Raw genomic sequence first — 24,262 nt, forward strand, 5'->3', positions numbered from 1 at the left:
TAGTTGAATAATACTTCTTGAATTACAACAGGTGAAGAATGTATTAAATATTTATCACCTTAATCTTACCTTCAAACATAGCTAAAAGTGTATCAGGATCAGTCTTCACATCTTGAACTGTCTGCCATGGTATTAAAAATGGCTCTTTGTGCACAATCCTTGAAGGACTGACATTAGCTGGATCATAGAACTTGACTGGGAGAACACCAAATTCAATTAGATGTATGTAAGCCAGCCAAGCCAAGCAACGGTCACTTGCAGTAAGGTGTTCTGAGATCTTTTCATTTGCTGATTTTAAAGCATTCTGTAAAGGTTGAAAGAAATATAATGTATTTCAGCCACAGTCTTTAAGATTTAAGAATGGGAAAACAGGAAGAGTAGGTTTTAATATTCTCAAAACTTTTGTAGAGACAAGATAAGAACTAATTATTTACGTCAATCAATCATATTCAGCTTATGTGAATGCGTGGATATTCAAATTATGCAGAGTTTCTAGTAAAAGGTTCAGAAAAACTGCAGAAGATTGTTACTGAAAAAAGTGAAGTGACACTTTGAAAACATGCATCTCTCAACCTGTGTTCATTCCATTTTCCTGCTTTATTCTCCTCTTCCAGTTCCATAGAAATAATAGAGTATCTCTAGATACAACTCATCTACAACCTGGATTCAACTTGCTATATCCTGCTAGGTTTTGTGCATTTGGGGTTGTTTGTTTGGCTTGGGCTTTTTATTTATTAAATTCTAGTTATAAAACTACTGAGTTACACCTATTCAAGTCTACTGAAAGGACCACCATCTCCAGATATGTTTTAAAAAATGTTTTGGAAACCTTACTGAGAACAAGGATACCACTTCAAATTTTTGTACTAGTCATATGCAAAAATAGAATCGTCCAATTAAACTAGCAGATCCCAAATAAAATAATTAGAGTATGCAATTAAATGAAGTCTAAAAACAAGTTCTTTCTAAAACACAACAGAACCTCATGACTAGTCATGTGCCAACATTTTTCTGGACAAACAGTATGTTCAAAGAATGCATTTTTCAAGAGAATAAATATATTTGCAAATTCATGCAAAATTCAGCAGAACACATGTCCTGAAGTTGGTGAAAACTGGTGTTTCAAAAGCATTTCACTTAATACTTGAAAAATAAGTCCACAAAATACTTCAAAAAAATCGCTTTCAACTTCTCCAATACACACTGCTATTTACCCTGAAGTAGCAGTTACTTCAAAATTATTCTCTCTGAAATACAATTGAATAATCTCTTGCCAAGCCATTCTTTTGTACTACACACTTCAGATTAATTTGGAAAAAAAAGTTTAACTTTGTGATGATGCTTTGCAGAAAGGTAAGGGTAACCAACCAGTGTTATTCTCCCTGGATTTCCATGTTGATTTGACACAAACAGTTTTTTCTCCAGAGCTCTGTTCTTTTTATGCATTTAGAGTTACATTTCTCAGTACATTTGGGGAAAGCCAGCACAGCATTGTGCTTTCTTATTCCAACTGGAGCCAGACAAAAGCCTGAGGTTCTCCAACTGAGGGCAGTGACACGCTGCAGCAAGCAACAGGTGGCACCTGCTGGATGGAATGAAACAACCTGCAACTGAAAGGACATAGCTCCCACTTTGGGAGAGGGTGATGTCCATTTCTCACCCTCAGCCACCACTTTTATCATCTATGCAACAGTTAACAGTCACCTAAATTACTTCTACAGTCACAGCTCTGGCCTGAGATAACTCAATGACTTCAGAGTTGACAGGAGCAATAAAATCTAATTTAACAGTCTCCAGATTTGAGAGTAGGGCAATACTGTTAGATAACTACCATGTTCTTTCCCAAGAACTACTGGTTTGATAATTTCTGTAGCAATTTTGAATACCTGAGGCAATACTCACAGACCTTTCACTGCAAAAACCTGATCTATGGTTTACAAGAAACCAAAAAATAAAGTATGTCCCTGGGAATTCTTTTGAGACATAGTAGTCTAGGCTATTAGCTACACAAACAAAAAAAGTAGGCAACAAAACCCCCAAGGGCATATCGGGCTTTTACAATGGCATCATAGCTCAAAGCAGAAGCCTCTACTTGCTGAAGAAATTCTTCTAAAGGAGGGCACAAGTTCAGACTACCATAGTCACATGCATTAAAAAGGTAAAGCTATGAAAACACTCCTGGGGTGGTAACCTGGAAGTTACCTGCAGCAGAATAATAGCATTCTGATGTCTTCCTGTAAACAGGCTTAAATGAACCCTGTAGAGAAGAGTCTCCAGCAACTGAAAGGACACAAGATTTGGGTTTTCTCCTCCTCCTGGCACTTCCATTAGGAACTGCAGCATCCTTCCACATACATAGTCTTTTCCATCAAAGGAATTCTCCAAATTCAAAAACTAGAGAGAAATAAATCATAGTAACAACAATCACAATACAAGTAAAGCTTCTAGGTTACAGTTTAAAAATCACACAATCACTGTGTGATAAACTTCAAATAATGCCTTTTGCTATTTTATGAACTATGTTTCCCTCCATCGCACCAAATTTTCATACTAAACCCCAAAAGATATCACTTTTAATAGTCCAAGAACACCCATGTTTTGCACTCAATCTAACACACTGATTTTAAATATCTTTTACTACCTGAGGAAAACTGATTTCTACAAATAACCTGCAAGAACTTGAATAACTTCATTTTCAATTTTTGAGTTTTCAAAAGCCTACAGTGCTTTTCATTTGACACTTTCCCTGTCACACATGCTGACTTGATAGAGTAGAAAACAAACTTGCAGGAATGTTTAATATATACATTGAAATTTTTACTTACTGTCCACCAGATTTGATAAGAGGGAGCATATTCCACTGCTGTTTCGCACATTTCCTGTATCTCCTCCTTGGTTCCTCTTTTCGAGAAAAGTCTGAGGTAATGACACCAAATTTCAGGATTTTCTTTGTTGTTCTCCAGGGCTCGAGCCAAAACATTTAAAGTAGAATCTAAACACTCAGATGATGAGCTGTAAAAATTAAATATTGAAAAAAGGACTCACATCAACTGTGTTGGTATTATGACTTCCACAGTATCAAATATGAAAATAGATGCTTTTAATTAGAATGGAAGTCAAACACAGCATCTTTTCTCACATGTTGTCCCTTACTATCAAGGTTTCAAAGCCTCAGCAAGTTTTCAAGTTTCAGAGGTTATGAGGTACAATTATCATAGTGCTCAGATCTAAGTACTCTATGAAGACTGCCAATTCAAATAAGAGTCTGAATTAACTGAAAATTGGTAAGATTGATCTGTAAGCAAAGTTCTCAAGCTGCAAGGATATAAAGGCATTTACATCATACAGGCTTAAGAACTTAAGTAGATATTTTAGAGGTGTAGTAAAGTTAGTTATATTTTTGTTAAATATTTAATTTACTTTCTACAGTCATTAAATACAAGCCTTTATTTCAGCATATCATACGTGTTCTGTCTCTGAGACATTAAAAAAATTGAAATTTTATTTTTTGAAATAAAAAATCACGAGATGACACCCACCAAGTAATATAAAATCAGCTGAAATAACTGACTGTACTGCAAACCACAGAGCTGAGCTTTAATTCATAAATACATATTGCATAGAACTACAGAATGCTTGTGATGTCCCACTTTTTCTGAAAACATCTTTAGAAATTATTTTGCATGAACATTTATGAGAAGAAATATGCAAGTCTCAAAAAAAGCTAATACAGTTAACCATGCATAAGTCTGAAGCTTTCCCAATCCCACTACTTTCACTTACTGGAGCAGTCAAATTTCTTCAGAGTACTGAGGAAGTAGGAATAGGAGAGGTGGGTGTTTTAAGAAAAGGATGTATATCTTCCACTAAGTTTTCTCCCTTCTTTTCCTGATTGCTTATATTTAGAAGGCATGCTCTTCTCATGCTGCTTCTTGCTGGTAATACTTCCATTACTGGCCTTTGCAGTTCTACCCCTTCCATTGTTCAGGCATCTACTGATAAACTGATGTTTACCTATATTTTCCACTATCCACAGTTTAAACAAGGCTTTTAAAGTAGAGCTGCTCCTCTCCATTCCCCTTGCTTCCTGCTACAGTTGCTCAACTGTACCTCACTATTAAAACTGAAGTCAATCATCATAATGGATGAAACCATCATGACAGAACTCCTATTCAAATGATCTGATTGCCAATAGAAACGTGGTACCCTGCAGCATAATTTTAAGGAAGAGAAGCTAGAGAAACTCAGGAAACCAAAGTTAAAAAAAAAAAACACCAAAATAAGAAACCAAGTGCTCAACCGGATGATTTCCACAGGGATAAAACTAGCAGAACTGTACTTATAAGAAAGTTTGCTGATGAAAATAATTTCAAACATTATTCCAAGCATTCACTCTGTAGATGAGAATGATTTAATTGGTCCACTTTTACTGCTGGAAGTACAACATTCCACTGTAATCTTCACAGAACACTTTTCAAACATGAACAATTACTTCTCCCACACTACTTTCCATCAACTTCCATTCTGAAAAAGAATCTATCTGAAGATAAACCATCAGCATAATTTATTACTCATATACTGCACTAAATACAGTAGCAAAAATAATCTATTTTTTTAACCTGCTTAAAGTAATTAATTATTTGTGGCATTGTTGAAGAAAGTTCTGTAACATCAAATAGGAAATTTGAACATAGCAGCAAGGGCAAATGTAGCAAGTCTCAAATGTAGAAGACATACCCTTCATTTTGATTCAAGTATTTATATGCAAGTTTAATCCAAAGCTGTACATCACAGGGGTTTTCTTGCACACTTGCTTCCAAGTTGGAAATGTCATCAGTCTCACTTGTAAAATACCGGACATCATCTGGAGTCACCACAGTATCAAGCACCGGAACTCTCTTTTTATGTTCTGTGGGATGGGCTGTAAATAATATACAAATTTTTTATAAAAGAACATTTCCTTTTTAAAACAGTAGTGGACCTCTAACTCTCACAAGAGGTGGCATTTATATATCAAGTCCACCCATTGATCACAATTAAATAGCATTGTCTCAGCACCCTTCAAACTGCACTGTCTGTACAGAACTGGTTATATTTCAAAAGGGAAGGAATGAAAGGATTAGCAGTAAAGGCTGCCTTGATCAACAGACACCAACTAAGGCAGTTCATGAGGGCAGCATTAGGAACTAGACACATTTGCTAAAGAAAAATTTATCTCAATTATGAGTCTCAAAAAATCCTTTTTAGAGATTTGCTAAAAAAACCTGAAGCTCCTACCTGCAAGAGTCACATGTGAAATGCTAACAGGTTACTGATGCTCTAGCAGCTTTTAAGTCTCAAATGTTGCTTAACTACAGCTTTTTTTAACACCTGACCTAACACCAAATACAAATTCTGTACAAATTTAAGGTAACTGAACACTGATGCTTTTCTATTTAAAGTTCAGGGGGAGGGGGAAGGAGAAAGTAGGGCTGCTGAAGAAAAATAATTGTTTTTTAAAATCCTAATGGTATGTGGGAAAGGCTGACATATTCTAGGGAAACAGTTCCTTATGCTCCTTTTAAGAACACGTAATTAGAAATTCCACCCTCACTTCCAGTCTCTTTAAAGGAAAAGATAACAGAATTACAAGTGTAATTTACCCAAAAACTTATGCAAAATAAAATCCGCATACAGGAAGTATAAAGTCAAGAAAACTATCAAAAGCATTGGTTTTCTCAAGAAGTCCTTTAAAAATCAAGTGTTGGAAAGAGGTGGGTAGGTTTTTCCCTCTAGTAGTCATTTGAAGGGTGCCACACATCCAGATTACCGTATTTAACAGGTCCACCAAACTGTTCCTCTTCACTGCTGCTACTATCTAGCAGAGGCTTTCTCCAGTACTTTGGTCTCCATTTCCTTTTCTCTTTCCAAGTTGTATGTGGAGGTGCTGTAAACAAACAAAACAAAAAAAAATTCTTTCATTTTTCTGTATTCAAGAGTAAAATATTTTTCCTAATTTTAGATAAGATTCTGTGAGTTCAACAGAAGTGCATAAATTTCAATACGACTTATTTAAAATTTATTGTGCTTAAGTGCATAAATAAATTCTACAAATGGAACTCCAAAACTATTGTATTATTGCCTTAAATTCTGTAGACTTTATTTTACCATAATCACAATTTATAATACTAAGTTAAATAAATTCTATTAAAATATACTCTTTGTTTACAAAGTCATCAAGGTACTTCCATAGTTTCTACACATTTATATATATTGTATTTGATCTACCAAGCTACTTACTGTGACTTTTACTCTCGTTGACATTGCTGGCCAAAAGAACAGCCATCTGATCCACTGACATACGATCTCTGTTTATACCAAAAAGTTTTTCAACATATTTTTCTGAAACAAGAATATGTGCAGCTTAGGTAAGCATATAGATTAAAACAGTTAAGTAACTTAACAACATTTTAACACAATCTATGACGAATTTATGAAATATGACTGCTTCAAGAGGCATGGTAATTTAACACACTAGCACAAAGAAATGAAAAATAAGCAAGTTCAGTTTGGCAACTTGCCTACATGGCAAAGGCATTATTATAAAATTCCAGCTCCACTGAAACAGGTCAGTCCAGTAGTTACAGAAAGAACTGAGGAAGGAGAGAGAGGTAAAGATTCCATGCTCACTGGTCCCCAACACCCTGAATCCCAGCAATACTTTTTGAATTAAATGTTCCTCAGACCAGTGATTCTTTTCTTTCTGTAAGACACCAATGTAACTACCCACTAACAAAGGACTGAAACGGACAACCGAAGAAACTTCATATAGCTCTATCTTATATCCACTTCACATCGAAGTCCTTGCACCTAGAGCTTTTAATGAAACTCATTCCCTTCAGAAATTAATTTTTAGATACAAAGGAGAATAAAAGACTCAATAATAAAAGACACACCTGTGGCAGTGCTGATTTCCTCATCAGTGCTTTTTTCTGAACAACCAATCAGTTCTAAATTGTAAGACAGAATATCCTGAAAGAGCTGCTTACGGCTAAGAGTGCAATCTTTCATGTGCTGCCTAAAACAAATAAATAAGCAATTAAAACACTTATCATAGCAAGAAAATATTAAGAAAATGTTTGTACACACTTGGGTGAGGCATAAAGAAAACAATACCCACAGAAAAAGTATTGTTTGCTTTGAAATTTGGTTAAATGCATATGGGCTTTTTCTCAACTTAAGCCTAGAGCACAGTATTTAGAACTTTAGAACAGTTCAAATAAGGTAATTATAAGAATTAGATATCACTTTATATTTTAAACAGCCAAACAATGGTCTGATGACAGCAGCTAAAAGCTGATCCAGAATCAAGTTCACTCCTTTTTACCAGTAGTCAGGTTTCCATATTGAGTTCATTCCTAACCAATTTATATCCACTTTTAAATGTACTGCACAAAATTGGTAAACAAATTATTTTTTAATACAATTAACTCCAGCTTTTAAAGAAACAAACTTAGCCAGTACTTTTCCAGGAAACTAGAATAACACTACAATATTATTGGTTTTTAACTTAATCATTTATTTAGTATACATTTTTCATATTAAATGTGTTTAACAGTATCAACTACTATCTGAGGTTCTATGAGTTGAAGTTATGCTGAAGTTTTGTATAACCAGACCCACTTGACTAGAAAAATGTTGTATATTCTCTATCAGGCCATATTATTTTTCTAAATTTACATCTAAAGAGCCTCCCCTTTCTTCATGGCTTAGTTGAAAGGGGTTTTTCTTCCAACTAAGTACCTGTAATAGAGTATTAAAAATAACCTTGTCTAGAACTTGTGCATAGGATCACATATCCAGATCTTTCAAATTAAAAAGAAGTACTTATTTCAGACTTAGAGTCAGACATGTAGAAGAGAGGTTTAGATTAAGCCACAAAAATTAAAAAGAACTTACCACTGACAGTCATCATCATTACACGTGCCTGTTAAATCAAAGCGGCAGAAACACTGTTTTGGCTCAATCATATTGCTGTATGTTATTGAACTGAGGTACAGCTTTTCCTTGGTACGAAAATAAGGACTAAACCTAAAATGAAACAGCGAATTATTGTCATAATGTACACAAGGCAAGACATCAGTTTTCTAAAAAAAGTAATTAAAAATTACTCACAGTATTAAATGTCATTATTTCCAAAATCCTGCTACTAGTCAAAAAAAAAAAAGCATCATTAACCTACAGGCTAAGAACAAGGTAGAAATAGCAAGAGGAAGGGAACAATGGAATACTTCTCAACCTAAGTTTTCCTCTAGCATTCTCATCTCCTTTAGGTGCAGAACTTCATTAATATGAAAACAGGAGTGCAGTAAAAGTATGGAAGGCAACTACAGAAAGTGCATTTCAGTAGTTTATAGAAAATCTCATGCTCTAATCAGCATTAAGACCAACATCAAATAGAAGTGCAAAGATAACTGTTAAAGACTAACTTGAAGAAACAGTAGGAAAAAATATATCAACCTAAGAATGCATAAACAAACAAAACTAGTCTTAGTCTAGCAGACTAATACTTGTTTTAAATCTTTAGCTAAAGTTTGACTAAATCAATTTGGGGATTTATAGCTCCTTCAGAAATTGACATTATAACCCACAAATTAAAATGAATACTCCTGTAAAGATGGCATCCTCCATCTTCTACTACACAGCAATAAAAAAGCTGAAGCACATGGCAGGATACAACTTCTCCAATTTAAAGTCAACTTTTGTTGCCTGAAATTTCACGTGTAGGAATCAAGTTCTCTTTAGTCAAAAGACAGATGTGCCAAATTGATTACACTTGCAGATATTACTGTCAAGTCATGATGAATCACTATGATTATGGCCTCTTTCCACTGAGGAGGAATCCAAAAATAGAAGATTGAACCAATTTTGACTCAGATTATGTAAATCCTAGCCAAGTTCAAAGACTGCATAACTGAAATATGCTTCTTGGATTTACATTGCTTCATACTAGATATAAAAATCCTGTTTCCAAACACTTAACCACTTTTTTAGTTTAGTTGCATCAAACAATGTGCAATAAAATGTAAAAGCAGCATATTGCACAAAACCAAGGGACATGTGCACAGCAGGAAAAAAAACTGAATAAAATCATTAGATTCCCTAAACCAGGTAACATTGTTTAGGGATAGTCAAGTTTCTCACTAGGACTTATCTTTCTGTACATGCCTGGGTATCAAGGAAGATCACTGGAGACCATATGAACAAGAACACACAAGCATAAGTCAAAGAGCTGCTACAGTCTTCATACCTGTAGGATTTAAATAATAGAAGAGGACTACGATACGGTCCAAACGGAAATGGTTTCACTTCAGCTTGTTTACTTTGTGATGCAAAAAAATCCATGTCCACTGAAATTTCCTAGGAAACAGATAAACAGATATCCAGTAGTTGCAATAGCACCTAATAACGACAAGCTTCATGTTTAATTGTAAAACATTTACCTGACCACACAAGAGATCTTCCTTAGGCACAATAAAGGCAGTACTTTTCATTAGCAGCTCTTTCAAGCTGTCAGCTTTAGCATAAAGTTTTTTCAGTTCATCAATATTCAACCCAAGGAACAACTCAGGCTCCTCAGAAGCCTTTTTAGAAAGTTTGTTTATGGTTTCTTGTTTTGGAGTGTCCATGTGTTTAAGATTTGGCTTAGTAAAAGAATTCGATTCTCTGAAAGATCTCCTTCGTTCTCTGTTTGAATTAGACAAAACTTCATCATCGAAGTAATTTTCTTCACTGTCCAAAGTCAATTTGTCCTGTGTAAGATCATGAAGCGACGGCTGAGGTAATGCAAATTCAGATTCCTCTTCTACATGAGGCGTAGTATTTGATTGTTCCTTGGTTTGAAGTGCACGGGCCTCCTTCAACTTCTGAATCTTTAGAGCATATTCATACTCTAACTGCTGCAGTCGTTTTTTCTCTAGTGCAATCAGTTCTGCTGAAGGCTTTTTTGGACTTGATGCAGGGGACGTATCCAATTTCAACATTTTGCTTGGCTAAAAAGGAAAAAAAAACTCTTTTACATTTCAATTTTCTCATCTACTGATCTATCGACAGAAAGGAAAAACATAGGCAAAATATTAATTCAGAGTTTATAAAAATGTATTTTAAACTCTTGCCTGAAGATTTCAAAAAACAGCAGAAAAACAACAAAAGTTTGCCACAATTTAAGCAGCACATTTGCAGGTTTTGTGATAAAAATTACTCTACATCATGTACTGGGCTTCAACAGAAGTTCTGGCCCCAGTTAAAAGTTGAGCTATAAAACAAGTGCATACGGTGATGTTGGGAGTAGGAGAACTAAAATTTAGAAAAATATTTTAGCCTTGTTTTTGTTTGTTTTTCAAAACAGTATCAGATCCATTCTGCAGCAACTTAGCTTGATAGCTTAACAAAATCATTGATGTCTACACATAGTATTTTCTTTTTTCACAGCCATATGGCTCCTCTTATTACTTATCTAGGAATGCCATTCCCCTAGCATAGAAATGGAGGTTTTGAAGAGTTTTTCTTCCTCAAATCATTAATGCCTTTTTTTTGAATTCTCAAAAATGAAAAAAACCAATAGGAATATTCCCTACATTGTTTCTGAAATGTTTTCCTGAAATTCCACTTGAACTTTGTTAAGCAAAATTGATACTCTTTTCCAAGTAGTTTGGTTTAAAATCATGCTGACTTACACCAAGATGATCCTGCTCTAGCTTTCGTTTCCCAATTTCCTTACTTGCTACTGCTTTTGCTCGAGCAAGTTCTTCTCCGTACTTTAATGCCAGAGCTTTTTTTACTGTAACTCGTTGTTGAACTTTATGTATCTGAAAAGATAAAAATAAAAACTAAATACTACAGCAAAATGCAAATTTACAGATATGACCAGATAATAAAATATAATTACATGGAATTAATGAGATATAATATAACTAGACAGGAGTTAGTAAGTAATTCAAAGAAAATTCTACTGCCTCCAAAAATCAGGCATCCCATTTCAAGATTCCCAGCTCTAGGAAACAAACATTTCAGAGTGCCAATTACATGCTCCTGAAGCCTCTTGAGAAATGCCTTGTTAGCATTCAAGATCTTCTCTGTTGCTTGTAGCTGTTCAGCCAGTTTGTTAATTTTATTTTCAGCAATTCGAACATTCTCTCTCCTCTTGGCCTGTTGTTGCAATAAGTTTTTCAAGACAGACTCATCCTTTATCAACAGCATTCTGAAATAAAAAGAATGTACACAATTTTTTCCAAAGGTGAATTACTTAGGGCAACTGTTGCTCCTCCCAAAACCCCAGTTATTTAGGAAAACAGTTCTCCTCACTCACAAGAAGACTACAAATTAAGCCTCTCCAGACAGTCCTATCATCCATAAGACACTAAATATTGTCAATATATACAGCACATTTCAGCATCCCAAGTTCAGCATGTAAGTATAACGCAGAAAAAAGCATTTAGTTAAAAGGACAGGGGAAGGTAAGCAAATGCTCTAAGACTATTTTTAATATAATGACAACCAAAACACACACACTTTTGCTCTCTCTTAAGTAACAACCTAGTTCCATCTCAGAGGACATACACACACTACCAGATTACAAGCCATAATATTACGGCACAAAAATAGAGTAGACAAATTACGAAAAGCTATGCATCAAAGGAAGATAAACTCTTAGGTAGATGGGTGTGGATAAAGAGAGGACAGAAGACTGCTCTTCAGTTGATGACTGACCACAACCCAGTTTGTTCACAAGACCATACAGAAATAATCAAGTGGCAAAAGAAGCTGAGAAGAGGATGCAAAGCACTTCTACTTACAACTACTTCATAATTTGAAATTAGGGTGAGAAACATGGAAGAGGCATGCCAGAAGAGAAAAGCCATATTAGGTGGCACAAATCATATTCTCGTCACTGAACATAAATACAGCTGAAAACACTTAGTATGACAAATCCTACTTAAAAGTATCAAACACCACACTGGCAATACAACACAATTCCTTTTGCACAGCAATAGAATTTAAGGCTGAACAATTCAAGACAACAAGAAAAATAATTCATTTTTCTTTAAATGCTACACATTTGAAAATATTTACTCTTCATCCCGTTAAGGAAAAGGTAGGACTTATGACAGTGAAACGTATACCTATTTCTCTTCAGCTTTGCTTCTGCTTCTGTGACTTGTTTGGTCACTACTGCTATTCTCCCAATTCCATCAACTTCACCATCAGAATTTGCAGGGGACGAATTGTTCTTCACTGGATCAGACTTAATTAAGCGCTGTTTCTCACGACTGAAACAAATGTTAAAAACAATTCAGTAGCCTCAACATTCATTTTCCAAGAGTTTTTAAATATTTGAAAAGAGTAGCAGGACAAGATTTCAAGTTAAAAGAAAAAGTACTTTCCACAATGCAATCAGCTACTCTAAGTCAGTTCAAATCCCAGGATTTTCTTTAGACCTCTATGTTGTCTTACCAAAAAACTGCATGGGGGGAAAAACCTGAAGGTGATGGCAAGGTTTTCAAACTCAGATCTTCCTTCAGGTTACAAAAGTAGACTAGATAGTAAAGGGCTACAAATAAACCACATTTTACATTAACAATTAAACAAAGGTTACCTGGCAATCTCTTCTTTTAGAAGTCTGTATTCTATTTTCTTATCTTCTGGCAGAGCCTCTGGAGTTCTCATTGGATCATTCTCTTTTTCTGATTTTGGAGGGGCTTTGATTTTTGATGCCTGTTACAATTAGACTCAAGTCAGTACCAATCACACTAGTTTAAAATACAGCTGTCAAGTAACATTCATAAGAGGAATTTCAGCACTTACTTGAAGCTGTTCAAGACTAGTAAGATCTTTTAAGCCACTACATTTTTGCCTAACAATGCACTGAATTTTAACTGAAAAACATCAAACCAAAATATATTCCAAGTTCTATCTTCAGGATGCCATCTTCAACAAAAAAATTCGATTCGCTTGTGCAATCCAAATTACAATGTAGTTCTCCAGACAGGACTAACCCTTACTCACTTCTGATGCAATTCAGTATTTCTTGACTGAATTCTAAATTCCATATATAAAGAAAAATCATTAAAATTATGAAAATTTTGACAGCATTTACCTCAACATTTCTCCTTGCTTCTTTTATCATAGATTCTAGTCCTCCAAACACACTGCTAGTTGAGTTAGAGGGCTCTCCATCAGACTCACTGTCATCTGAGTCATTTAATGTGACCACAACAGACTTATGTTTTGGAAGCTGGGGTGAGAATGTAAAAAGTTTTACGTATAAGAAGACAAAGTTAGAGACACGGGTGTAACAGAGAACATACTTGCAAGAAGAGAAAAAGACGGTTAACTCCTTTTGTTACCACACACACCAATCCCACATTGTAAGAAAAAAATAAGCATTTGTACATCTCCACAAGACAGTAATATTACACAGTCTTGATACTGCAACATGAAAGGTACTCCAACATTTTCAACCTACTCCCAAGTATCTGCAGCACATTTACTGGTTCATGGTCATAGCATACAAATCTCAAACACCTAACTCTTATACTTGATTAATTAATTTCTTTGCAATTAAAATTATCATCTGTCATTTGCAAGGAATTTTTTCAAGTAACTGAGAGGTAACAGCCAATCAAGTCTGCATTAGAACTGGTGTGGCAGCCATGCCAAAACCCTTCATCTTTCTGCTACATAGTCTCTTGTCCCACAGTTGTACTTAGCTGATCTTACAGTGAGCTGCTCAGGCATTTTAATTGGCAGAACATCAACAGAACCTAATGAATAGATGAAATAATGATTAATCACCTTTTGCAAACACAAATTTAAAAAGCTCACTGAAGATCAGGTGACTGCCAATTCCAGCATAAAGGAAAATGCAGAAACAAGCAGACAACTGAGATTAACCTCAGAAGTTCTGGAGTTACAGCATAGAAAAAAGGAACTTATTTCACATTTCCAGGACTGCTCTTCTGATCTTCCACTGCAGATCTGGACAACTATAGCTATACATTACCCTTCATCTCAGAATAGAACTTTGTCAAAACTGTGTCTTCTAAAGCATTAACCCACCAAAAAACCACAATTTTTTTAAAATGAAAAATACTCAAATTTCCACAATCAGTTCTTTTTGATACTCTGGGCAATTCTCAAGATATGGGTTATCTACTACTGCTGAACATACTCCAGTTGCATCAATTTTTCACCACAACAGGATAGGCAGGCACAATTCCAGTTTATGTTGGTGCAAGGCACTGGCTCTCCTCACAAATACTCTCTTCCAGCCACACTCATAGACATGCTAACTCTGATGTACACACTATTCACTGAAAAAATTCAACTCCTCCTAAAAGGAAAAGTACTTTTTCCCCTACAGAAGTTAGTTTTCTAACCAATTTAGCATGTTACGTAAGTTCAGCAATGGGACTGATGCTCCAGACCCCACTTTAAAGGAAGGAAAACACGAACTGGCCAGGTGCAAGAGGAAGAGCAAGACTGCCTCTGTTTTGGCAATGGTGTCTATGCTAGTCTGGATAAGAAAATAATTGAACTATATTTACAATCTCTTAGTTCACTGTATGATGGCATATCTTGATGCTCTCTTCAGCTATAAATTCTTGCCTCAGTGTCAAAGTCTTTCTAGAAGAGCATAAGGATTGTCAAAAGCTCACTAATAATTCAAATGCTTAACTGAAGCTTCACTCTTCTGTGCTGCATCACTACAAAACCTAAGGCTGCTCTTCACTTAAACTGAACTCAGTTTCAACTCATAGCCTTATTAGTAGGAAGCACCAGTATTTCCTTACTGTAATCACTGCTCGTGGAAGCCTCGGTACTCTAACAAACTTTGTACTTTGCACTCGTGGCTGAGACACAGTATTAATACTGACAGCAGACAGATTAGTTCTTGGCACAGGCTGCAAGTTGTCTGGAACAGGAGGGGAAGGTGGACCACTGTTACTTGATGTTTCCTAAAAAAGAGAACAAGAATATGGTCTTAAAAATACACATTATATATAGCTGTTTTAAAAAGCATCAGTATAAATGAGACTGCTTCATACGTGTCTTGGAATTTGAAAATGTGATTTAGCCAGACTATTGAAATGTACCAGATAAATGTTGCAATTCTGCAGTAATATCAAAAAGGCCAGTTATTCACAGGGCAACTGCCAAAGACCCTTTAAGTAAGGTCAAAACCAATACATTTTTCAAAACCAGAAGCTTAGCTTCTCACTCCAAGAGAAATCCCCAAAACAACAACAAAAATCAGTGAACCTCTTCCAACCCCTTTTCCTAGGAGGCTGAAACAAGGTTACTGGTCTTACTTTCTAACTGGAAAGTTCAAAAGTAGTAAACATTTTCTGGCAGAAAACTCCCATTCCTTTGACTTACTCCATTTTCAGTACCTTGAACTTTACTAATTCACTCAGAAATAACATGAAAGGTGCAATTTATAATTCTAGAGTGGCTCTTGTTGATTTTTAAGTCTCTAGAAATGCAGCATAATACCTCTGTAATCCTCACTTACAGCAGGTCACATGGAAATTTTGGTCAAGGCTGCCATCTAGAGGCTTACATTCAAAAAACAATAGAGTACCTCAGCTCTGAAAGCACGCTTGTTGGCTAGAGACTTGAGTAATTCTTCTCTTAAGAGCATCTCCTCCTCCTCTTCCTCGTCAGCAAATGGAGGTTTTGGTGGCTGTTCAGGCTCTTCAGGGGGAAGAGGGGGAAGAGGTGGAGGTGGCTCAAGAGAAACACAAGGAATACCCTCCATGTAAAGATGGCTCAAAGACGCTACAGGCTGAGAAAATAAAATAAAACAAAGGTTTGAAATGTGAAAATTACTACCCCTTTATGATTACTTAGCAGAGGTTGAGACTGAGATTATTCCATGGTTTAAAAGTAACCTAAACTGTGTCAGTTTAATTAACATTCAAACTACACTAACATCCCTGTCCAAGGCTGTGATTGAACAGTAAGTTATTTCTCACAGAGGTTAATGGAAGCAATAAGGTTAGATTTGGATAGTGGAAGCTGTGGAGACATACAAACTAAATGTGAGAATCTGAACCAGAGGTAGTTTAGCCAGAGAAATATAGCTGACCAGCAGTCTTTTATGAAACTGTCTTAGCTAACAAAATTACTATTTCCCTTAGTCAAAAAGTTCAGAAGGTGTCATGAGAAGAAATGGTACCTTTCTATCGCTTTTCTGAGTAACAATCATTCACTGAAAAAAAATAGCAATGAAAAATTTCCGCACTAATTGAACTTCCATGTGGACTCTTAGGTGAGAAGACAGAAAACACAGTCAAAAGGCACGAAGTCTGAATGACTGATGAGCTCTATGTCTTGTCTTTCCCCCCACCTCTAGCTAACAAGTCAGAGATCAAGCTTATCTACCTACATACGTGGCCTAGAGATAAGGGGCAAAGTTGCCTTGTGCTAACAGCTCCAAATCATTCTTTTCCCTTATGTGCTTCACACAATTTTTGTCTTCTGTACGAAAAAGCACAGCTCTAACAATGAAGAGAATTTCAATTTAACAGGGAAAAACCTTCATTAACCAACAACTGCATCAGCCAAGAGGCAGCTGAAATAAAGAGTTTTTTAAAAGCAACCACAAGTCTAACAGAAAGTTCAAGGGAATCATTAAACAGAGTATAGTACCAAAACCAGAAACTAAATTTAATCCTATCTTTAGCATTAGGAATCAGATACAAAATTATCAAGAATTATCAAGGTTACTTACTGGAATTGGAGGAGGTAGTGGCAAGGAAATTGGTGGTACTGGAGGTGGAAAATATCCTATTGGACACTCAAAGAAAGGAGGCTGAACTGGGGAAGAAGCTGCAATTAAAATACTGAATGTAAGATATCTGACAGGTATTTATTAAACAACAACTCATGCTTCATGCATCAACTGATTTAATGGAGCAGAAAGAGACAAATGTTTTTACGATGCACTAATTTTAAAGGTAACACCAGACACAGCACAATGCCTTTTCTTTACATGCACGTGTATTTTTTAAGAATAGTTACATTTTCTTTTTCTGTTTTACATACAAAATATAAGTACAGCCAACCAGTACTGCTGAGGTAATCCAGCCCTCAAACTGAATTTAATTTGCAAGAATTTACCTTCTCAAACAAGAATCTCAGTAGCCTGATTGCAGACTACCAAAAACACAACACAAGGTAGGACAGAAGCAGACCCAAAGCACTGCTGATAAATTCTGAAACACTGAACAAGAAATTGAGATGCTTTATCGAGAGAGATTTGTGTAGCTTACACATACAAAATAGCAGGTGTAGTATTTTAACAAAGTAATGTGTAAGGAAGGCTGACAAGAAAGGAGAAAAAAGAAGCAAAAAAAAAAGGGTGGAAGATGAAAAGCAAGAGAAGAAGTAGCCAATAAGTACTATTCTAAATGAAGTTCTCAACTCTCCACATGTTGAGATGGAACACAGAAACCCAACTACCTTAAATGCACCTCAGACTTGAGAGTCAATAAATCATTTAAGCTGGAAGAGACTTCTGGAAGGTGTATGACCCAGCACAAGCGCCCAAAACTTTGGGCTGCCCCCAAGTCAGGTTGTCAAGTTCCAGGTATATTTCACCATGGAGATTCCACAACATTTAAACCTTTGCTAGTGTTTGACTATCTTCTATCTAAGCAGAATTTGTTTTGTTGCAATTCAAGTGTTGCCACCTGTCCTTCTGTTGCCATTTGACTGACAAGTTTGGCTCTGTCTTGTCTGCAACAGCTCACTAAGCAGCTGAAGAGCAAAATCCTTCCTTAGCCTTCTCAACACAAATGCAGCTTTCTCAGTCTCTTTCTGTAAGCCAAATGCTCCAGTCTCCCAATGAACTTTATGAAAAACAAGCCTGAAACCGTTTTCCTTAGTCAAAAAGGTCTTTTGCTAGGCTCATTCTAGAATGTCACTCTCTTCTACTGTGAAACCAGAAAACTGGCAATCTCACCAGTGATTAACAGGCCCCTCCAGCCACTGACCCCCAACAGTCACAGTGCCACAACGCAGGCTGTGGCTCGCCTCTCACCCAAAGCCATACTGCCAACCAACATGTCACTCAATGTCCACTGGGACCCCATGCCCTTTTTTTTGCAAAGCTGCTATCTGTCCAGTCAACACCCTGCACAGCTGATTGGGAATATACAAGCACAAACCTACATTACTGCAATGAGAAAAATATACCCTGAAGACCTTAAAAATACCACTACAGCAGGGATGGAAAGAGTCAGCGTTAACACAATTAGCTCACCTTAAAATATTAGTTCTGTAATTCACACAGCTCAAAACACTTTCTTTCTAGAACAGTGGCTTATTTCCTACATTTAACCTATTTTTACCAACCACGATATAAGAAAACTGTAACTAAGTCTTACCTGGTGAGTTAGTTTCACTGTCTGTATCCATAGCGACTTCATCGTAATTATCATACTGATATATGCCTCCTGCACTCTCTGTAGACTGCTTATCCAAAGACCATCTCAAGTCTGTATCTGATGACTAAACACACAAAAAAGAATTTTATTTACCTGGTCTTACATAATTATTTCAGAGTAAACCACTAAGAAATACATTCTGGAAGAAGGCCCTTAAAATTTTTTCTTTTAATTGATTTATAAATACAATTTATTTATCTTGTACAAGAAACTAAATATTACCTTTTAATCAAATCTACTGCAAGTAGCAACTAGACAAATCCACAGGCAGTTTTAAAATTATCTCTTCCAGGATGATAGGGTGGGGGGTGTTATGATGCATAGAAACAATTTTTAAATACCTTTTAGGTCATTGTGTATCTGGTAAATGGACATGGTTATTTATTTCTGAAAGACTGCATGTGAATGAAATGCTTTATTATTTCTGGTAATCTGCCATGGCAACTACCAAGAATGCTTGAACTACCCTTGCTAGAAACAACTCTCAGGTAAAGAATCTTTTTATTATCCCAGAAGAAGCCACATGCCACACTGAGACAAACCCTGAGACTGTCAACTCATAAATCAGATTGTTTAAAGATCTCCTAACATGTATAGATGCCAGTCAACGTTCAGGACTGAAAATATGCAGAACACCTAAGTATGACTTCTCAGGCTCCTTAACTTGTATCTTCCAGAGGCATACAGAAAACATTTTGGTAGCTTCTAGAATATCTACTGTTCACAGTCAAACATTTTTAGTCTCCATTTTCCACTCAATATAAATATGATTCTTTTCCAACATGACCTCAAACAGGAGCCCCAATTCCCTTAGATGCTGTTTCTTCTTACAGCAATAGTAGCTCCAAGCACTTGAAGCATCCAGCTCCAATGGCTGTATTGCTTCCAGGCTGAAAGAATGAATGCTATAGAAACAGTAATTTTTTTTCTGTACTGTACCAACGTTTCAGAGACAGACATTAGTTACTCAAGTGCCTTTTGCTAATCTCAATATGAGAGAACAAGACAGCATGATGACCACTGCAGTAACTCTATTACTTCATCAATTTGATACTATGTGAAGTTAAACTAATTATCTTTTGTCTTGGCATATCTTACGCCTCAACAAAATAGATTAAATACTAAATTGAAAAAATACTACAAAGCAACCAAGCCCTCCAATCACATTTTGAAAGAAGCAACCCACTGAAGTTGCATACACAGAAAAAGTTTGAAAATGTGGAGAAGAAAACCTTGAAATCCAAAAGAAGAAGGCCAAAGAGTTTTACTGATTGGTTATTGTTAAGTTACAGGCTGCTCTTTGATCACAGTGCTCAAAATGTCTTTAGAAGAAAAATGCTTAATCAGTGACTTGCAAAGGTACAACTCATAGAAAACTGATTTTCCAAATCCAAAGGGAATGCTTGTCTAGCATGGGATTAAAACACTGTAAACACTGAAGTACATTGAGCTTTTCTTTCACTGCTACATTTTGATTATTCTAGGGGTGGGAGAAGCAGAGAGAAGAACAGGGGGATTCAGACAGGATGGTGACACAAAAACAGTTGAGGCAAGACAGAAATCATTCATGAATCCTAAATGTAATGCCAGAATACCATGTAAGAAATTTATTACCCTGCTTCTTGATCTCCTCTTTCCTCCAACTAGCTTCATAAATCGATTGTACTGCTCTTCTTGATTTGAGAGGTCCCTAATTTTTCTTATTTCTTCTTCTCTCTTTCTTCTCTCCTCCTCTTCTTCTTGTTTCCTCTGGTCTTCCTCTTTCTGCCGCCTGTCTAGTTCCTTTTGCTGCTGCATCTTCTTTGATGTCTTTGTCTGTTGCTTCCTCAAAGCTTGCTTGCCTTTAAATAAAAAAGTTTGTGATTAACACCATCTTACCTAATTGGTTCCACCTAATCCTAGATTCTTTAAGAGCTCTGAGTAAATGTGAAAGAGTTTAGAATGACTAAAGGCTCATTGCTCACATTAACCTTTTTCTTTGAGGCTATGCCATTGACAGCCATTTCAGTAACATTAAACTTATTACCTGTAGTACTAGGTTTTTTTGTTGAATGTGCTTTTGTACTGGCTTTCATTTTCTGTGTTACGCTTTTCGTTTTTGTTAATTTTTCCTTGCTTTCCTTCATCACCTGTTGTTCTTTTTGCTGCCATTTTTTACTAGCAGACTGAAGTGCAAGAAGCCTAAGTTGCAATTCAGACATCTCCTCCTCATCATCAAGCAGCTTCTTGAGAAGAAAACAGAAGAAAGGACAAGACAAAAAGTCAAGAAATATAATTTAACAACTTTTTCTTTACAAGGTCTTTTGAAATCTTTCCCCAATATTTTTAATAAAAAAAGCTCAAAATCCTACTTTACTGGTAAGAGTCATTTATTAAAAATTGACAGTTCCTATTACTGGAATGCTTCTGGATTGCCATTTGGAAAAAGCTATCAGAGTATCATAATGCAAAATCATGCCTCATCTATGGAGGAGTATTTTCTTACCTTTTCAGATGCAACATCTGAACTGCCAAGCTTTCGCACTGATATTTGCTCTTTGTCTTCTGTACCTTCCAAGAGAAAAAACAGCGCGTTTTTGAACAAGCTGTTTCTCATGAGACAGAGCTACATTAAAATGATACATGAATTCTAATCTATACAACCATATTTTATCAGTATCACTGATACACAGTATAAAACAATACCAGTGGTACATGCAAGATCACATGAACAAACATTAATATAAATTTAGCATGTCTGATAAAATCATGACTCCATAAGCCTAAGGCAAGACTTGTCATGTCTTAGTAACTCTGTCTTAAGGTTCACATGTTTCAAGAAACAGAGAAAAACAGATTTGCAAACAAAGGGAAAAGAAGACCTCTTGTCATGTGTTTTACACCACCATCTCATATCAGCTGCTGTCCTGAGCATCTCCTATTTCACTGGCAGCTATTTTGAGTAACTGGTCATTCTTTTGCAAAATTAAACATGAAGGCCCAAAGCTGCAGTGAGAACACACTTGCTCAATTTCGCACCAAAGGAAAACAAAAAAGTAGTCATGGAATGAACAGTGGAAATGAGTAGTACAGCACTGTTTTCCCACTAGAAACATTTAGATGCTAAAATATTAATTTCTTAGATGTCACAAAATATAGACAATATTCATAATGTATATATACACACACATATTAACATACTGTATTTTACACACGTATACATAATGCTGTATATATTGCAGTATTACATACTTTATTATAGCAAATAATTAGTGATATAATTGGCTGAAAATAATTACGCATTTTTTATATAACCATACATGTTCATATGCGTCAGACAAAGGAAATAAACATTTAGAGAAGCTTAGAGTTCTTTTGCTATATTACTTTTTCTTCGAAGAAAGATTCCTTCCCACAATTCAAAACGGTGAAAAATAAATTCAGATTCTGTACAGTTTTAACTCTTCCTAGCATTTCATAAAAATTACATTCAGAAAGGCTCAATACCTTATATGTAAACAAAAATGAAACTTAAAAAATTCTGAAGTCTTCCTCTTTGCACATGCATGCATTTTTTAAAAATGCACATACAAAAAAAGAGTAATATCTAATACCCATATGAACTATAGAAAAAATTCAAAGAAGTTAGTATACTATGTATAGTTCCCAACCATCCACTTCACAGGATGAAAGTAGGAAGACAGATGGTACAGTAGTTTTTTTTTGATAAAAGCATATGAATGGACATTCTATACAAGTACAAATGCTCTTTCAAACCAGAAGGGGACAGCACGGACACAACAGGCTAATGCACAACATGGGAAGTAGGGAATACTGTCAAGCCTGTCAAAGCACCTCGACCACAGAGAATTAATATGAGACTAAAACTTTCCTAAGTTTTAAGACAATTTCCTCAACTTTTACAAGCCTGCAGAAACATCTAGCACACTATTTAAAAATAAATAAAATGTGAAAATCAAATTTTGCTGATTTCCCAATACATGCAGCAGGTATTGTGGCACTAAAGAGATTAAGGTAGTATATATTCACTTAATACACATGAATCTGCAATAACTCCAATTCGCTGAATTTTCTTTGGAAGACTGCTTTACATTGTCATAAACATTCACTCATACATAGTCTGTCTGCTTTCAGATCATTCACATATCATAGATTTGAGTATCATGCAAAAATTAAATGCTTTTAATATGCATATTACAGCATTTATTTTTCACTATCATATCAACTGTTCTATCAACTTCAGTGCTTTTAAGTTTGGAAACTGGACTTTTGAGACTATTTTGCTTTTTAAATAGCTCTTTTACCCCTGTGTTCTCTTCCTACAGACTACTAGTTTTTATTACCAAAATTAGTTTTCTACATATCTGTCAATGAAACCTGTATGACCTCTTAAAGAACACGAAAAAAAGGTCTATTATTAATGGGAAACACACAAGAGGGAGAAATTACCTAGAATGAAGTGGTTTGACTACTAATTATCAGTTTACTCTTTTGTTTTTTTACAAGATCTGTCTTGTTCTGAAGTCACACATAAATCACTCTTTCAGTGCTCCAGTCCTACCTTTGTTCATATTCCTGCCAATTAGTCACCTGCATTCTTATTCAATCCATTAACTACTTTGTCTCTTCCCACTCAAATTGATAGTTTACACACACTGGCAAATTAGTGAACACCAGATGACATAGCCTCAAGCACCACCCTCAACCACAGCAATCACTTACCAGAACAACATGCAGCCTTAAGAGTAGGAAGCTTAAGTCAGCTGCCTTATTTTGCTGCAGACTTAGAAGTAAGCTCAAGTGCTTTTAGTACAGGCCAGGTGGACATGGTCACTTGTTTTTCAGTAACTGGCTAATGCATCTCAGCAATTACCCTTTTTAGTCAGCAGCCCAGAACTACCTTGGACAAGACATCAGTATTCTACCCTTTGGCTTCACTTTGTCTACAAATCCTTTCCACTACTGGTCTATGATTTCTTGACTATTTGTGAATATCAACAATGATCAAAGTAATTCTTGTGAAGTATCTTATGGTGTTAACACCAAGGTTGTGGGCTTGATCTCTGGATGGCACATTAACTTTTAAGAGTCAGACTTGATAATCCTTGCCTTCCAACTCAGAATACTCCATAACACTGATCTTACACTTAAGAAAACACATAAAGGTGAAATGCAGAAAAAGGGGTCTCTAAATGCTCTTTTCAGCTAAAAAAAACCACATTTTGCTTCTATAGAAAAGAACAAGGCAAAAGTAAAACTTTCAGTAGAAAGTCAATGATTTCTGCTGTGAACAGCAATTAAAACCTTCAAGTCTTGTCCTCATGCTTTCTGCCAAACAATCAGTCTAAGAAAACACATTGTTTAAAATACAAATCCGAAGCAAAAGCATGCTTCCAAACATGTTTATGTAATTCAATGAATTAAAAACCACAAAAGTACACTAAATCTTTAACTTGTAACTTTCAACATTTTAATTACAGAAAAGTTTTCCCAACACCTAATAAATACAATAGGTAATAGTGATGCCTTAAGTTTTAGCTTTCATATTTTTCAGATTCTGCCTTAGTGTACTGCCTTAGTGTGCAACTGTGAACTTCATATAAAGTGTTAGCAAGTTCTCTTCACAGTTTAGTTAGACAAAACAAACCTTTTCCAGCCTGAGAACCAAGAACACTGTTGCAGCTTCAGGCCCAAAAAGTGTAAACAACAGCAAATTGAGGAGAGCAATCTGGGAGGACTGGACTTCAAAACCTGAAGCTGTAATTGGACAA

General features: G+C 35.7%; 1 protein-coding gene across 5 annotated transcripts in view; it reads right to left on the reverse strand.

The window, feature by feature from the left end:
* Positions 1–24,262, reverse strand: part of ZFC3H1 (zinc finger C3H1-type containing) — a 41,774-nt gene that overhangs the window by 11,810 nt on the left and 5,702 nt on the right. For 2 of the 5 annotated variants that reach the window (XM_041465536.1, XM_041465531.1), the window contains exons 3-24: positions 20,977–21,041; positions 20,518–20,716; positions 20,106–20,332; positions 18,432–18,555; positions 16,775–16,872; positions 15,623–15,826; positions 14,832–14,996; positions 13,136–13,273; positions 12,635–12,753; positions 12,162–12,308; positions 11,065–11,239; positions 10,716–10,847; positions 9,483–10,031; positions 9,290–9,399; positions 7,939–8,070; positions 6,936–7,057; positions 6,280–6,381; positions 5,810–5,926; positions 4,738–4,921; positions 2,826–3,012; positions 2,203–2,394; positions 70–304 (exon numbers count right to left, since the gene is read on the reverse strand). In XM_041465536.1, coding sequence (XP_041321470.1) covers positions 70–304; positions 2,203–2,394; positions 2,826–3,012; positions 4,738–4,921; positions 5,810–5,926; positions 6,280–6,381; positions 6,936–7,057; positions 7,939–8,070; positions 9,290–9,399; positions 9,483–10,031; positions 10,716–10,847; positions 11,065–11,239; positions 12,162–12,308; positions 12,635–12,753; positions 13,136–13,273; positions 14,832–14,996; positions 15,623–15,826; positions 16,775–16,872; positions 18,432–18,555; positions 20,106–20,332; positions 20,518–20,716; positions 20,977–21,041 — 3,723 coding nt within the window. The remainder of the gene's footprint in view (positions 1–69; positions 305–2,202; positions 2,395–2,825; positions 3,013–4,737; positions 4,922–5,809; positions 5,927–6,279; positions 6,382–6,935; positions 7,058–7,938; positions 8,071–9,289; positions 9,400–9,482; positions 10,032–10,715; positions 10,848–11,064; positions 11,240–12,161; positions 12,309–12,634; positions 12,754–13,135; positions 13,274–14,831; positions 14,997–15,622; positions 15,827–16,774; positions 16,873–18,431; positions 18,556–20,105; positions 20,333–20,517; positions 20,717–20,976; positions 21,042–24,262) is intronic. The other 3 variants (XM_041465534.1, XM_041465533.1, XM_041465532.1) reach the window with 3 other exon arrangements.

Source organism: Pyrgilauda ruficollis, unplaced genomic scaffold, assembly GCF_017590135.1.
Source record: "Pyrgilauda ruficollis isolate IOZ18807 unplaced genomic scaffold, ASM1759013v1 scaffold19, whole genome shotgun sequence".
NCBI lineage: Eukaryota > Metazoa > Chordata > Aves > Passeriformes > Passeridae > Pyrgilauda > Pyrgilauda ruficollis.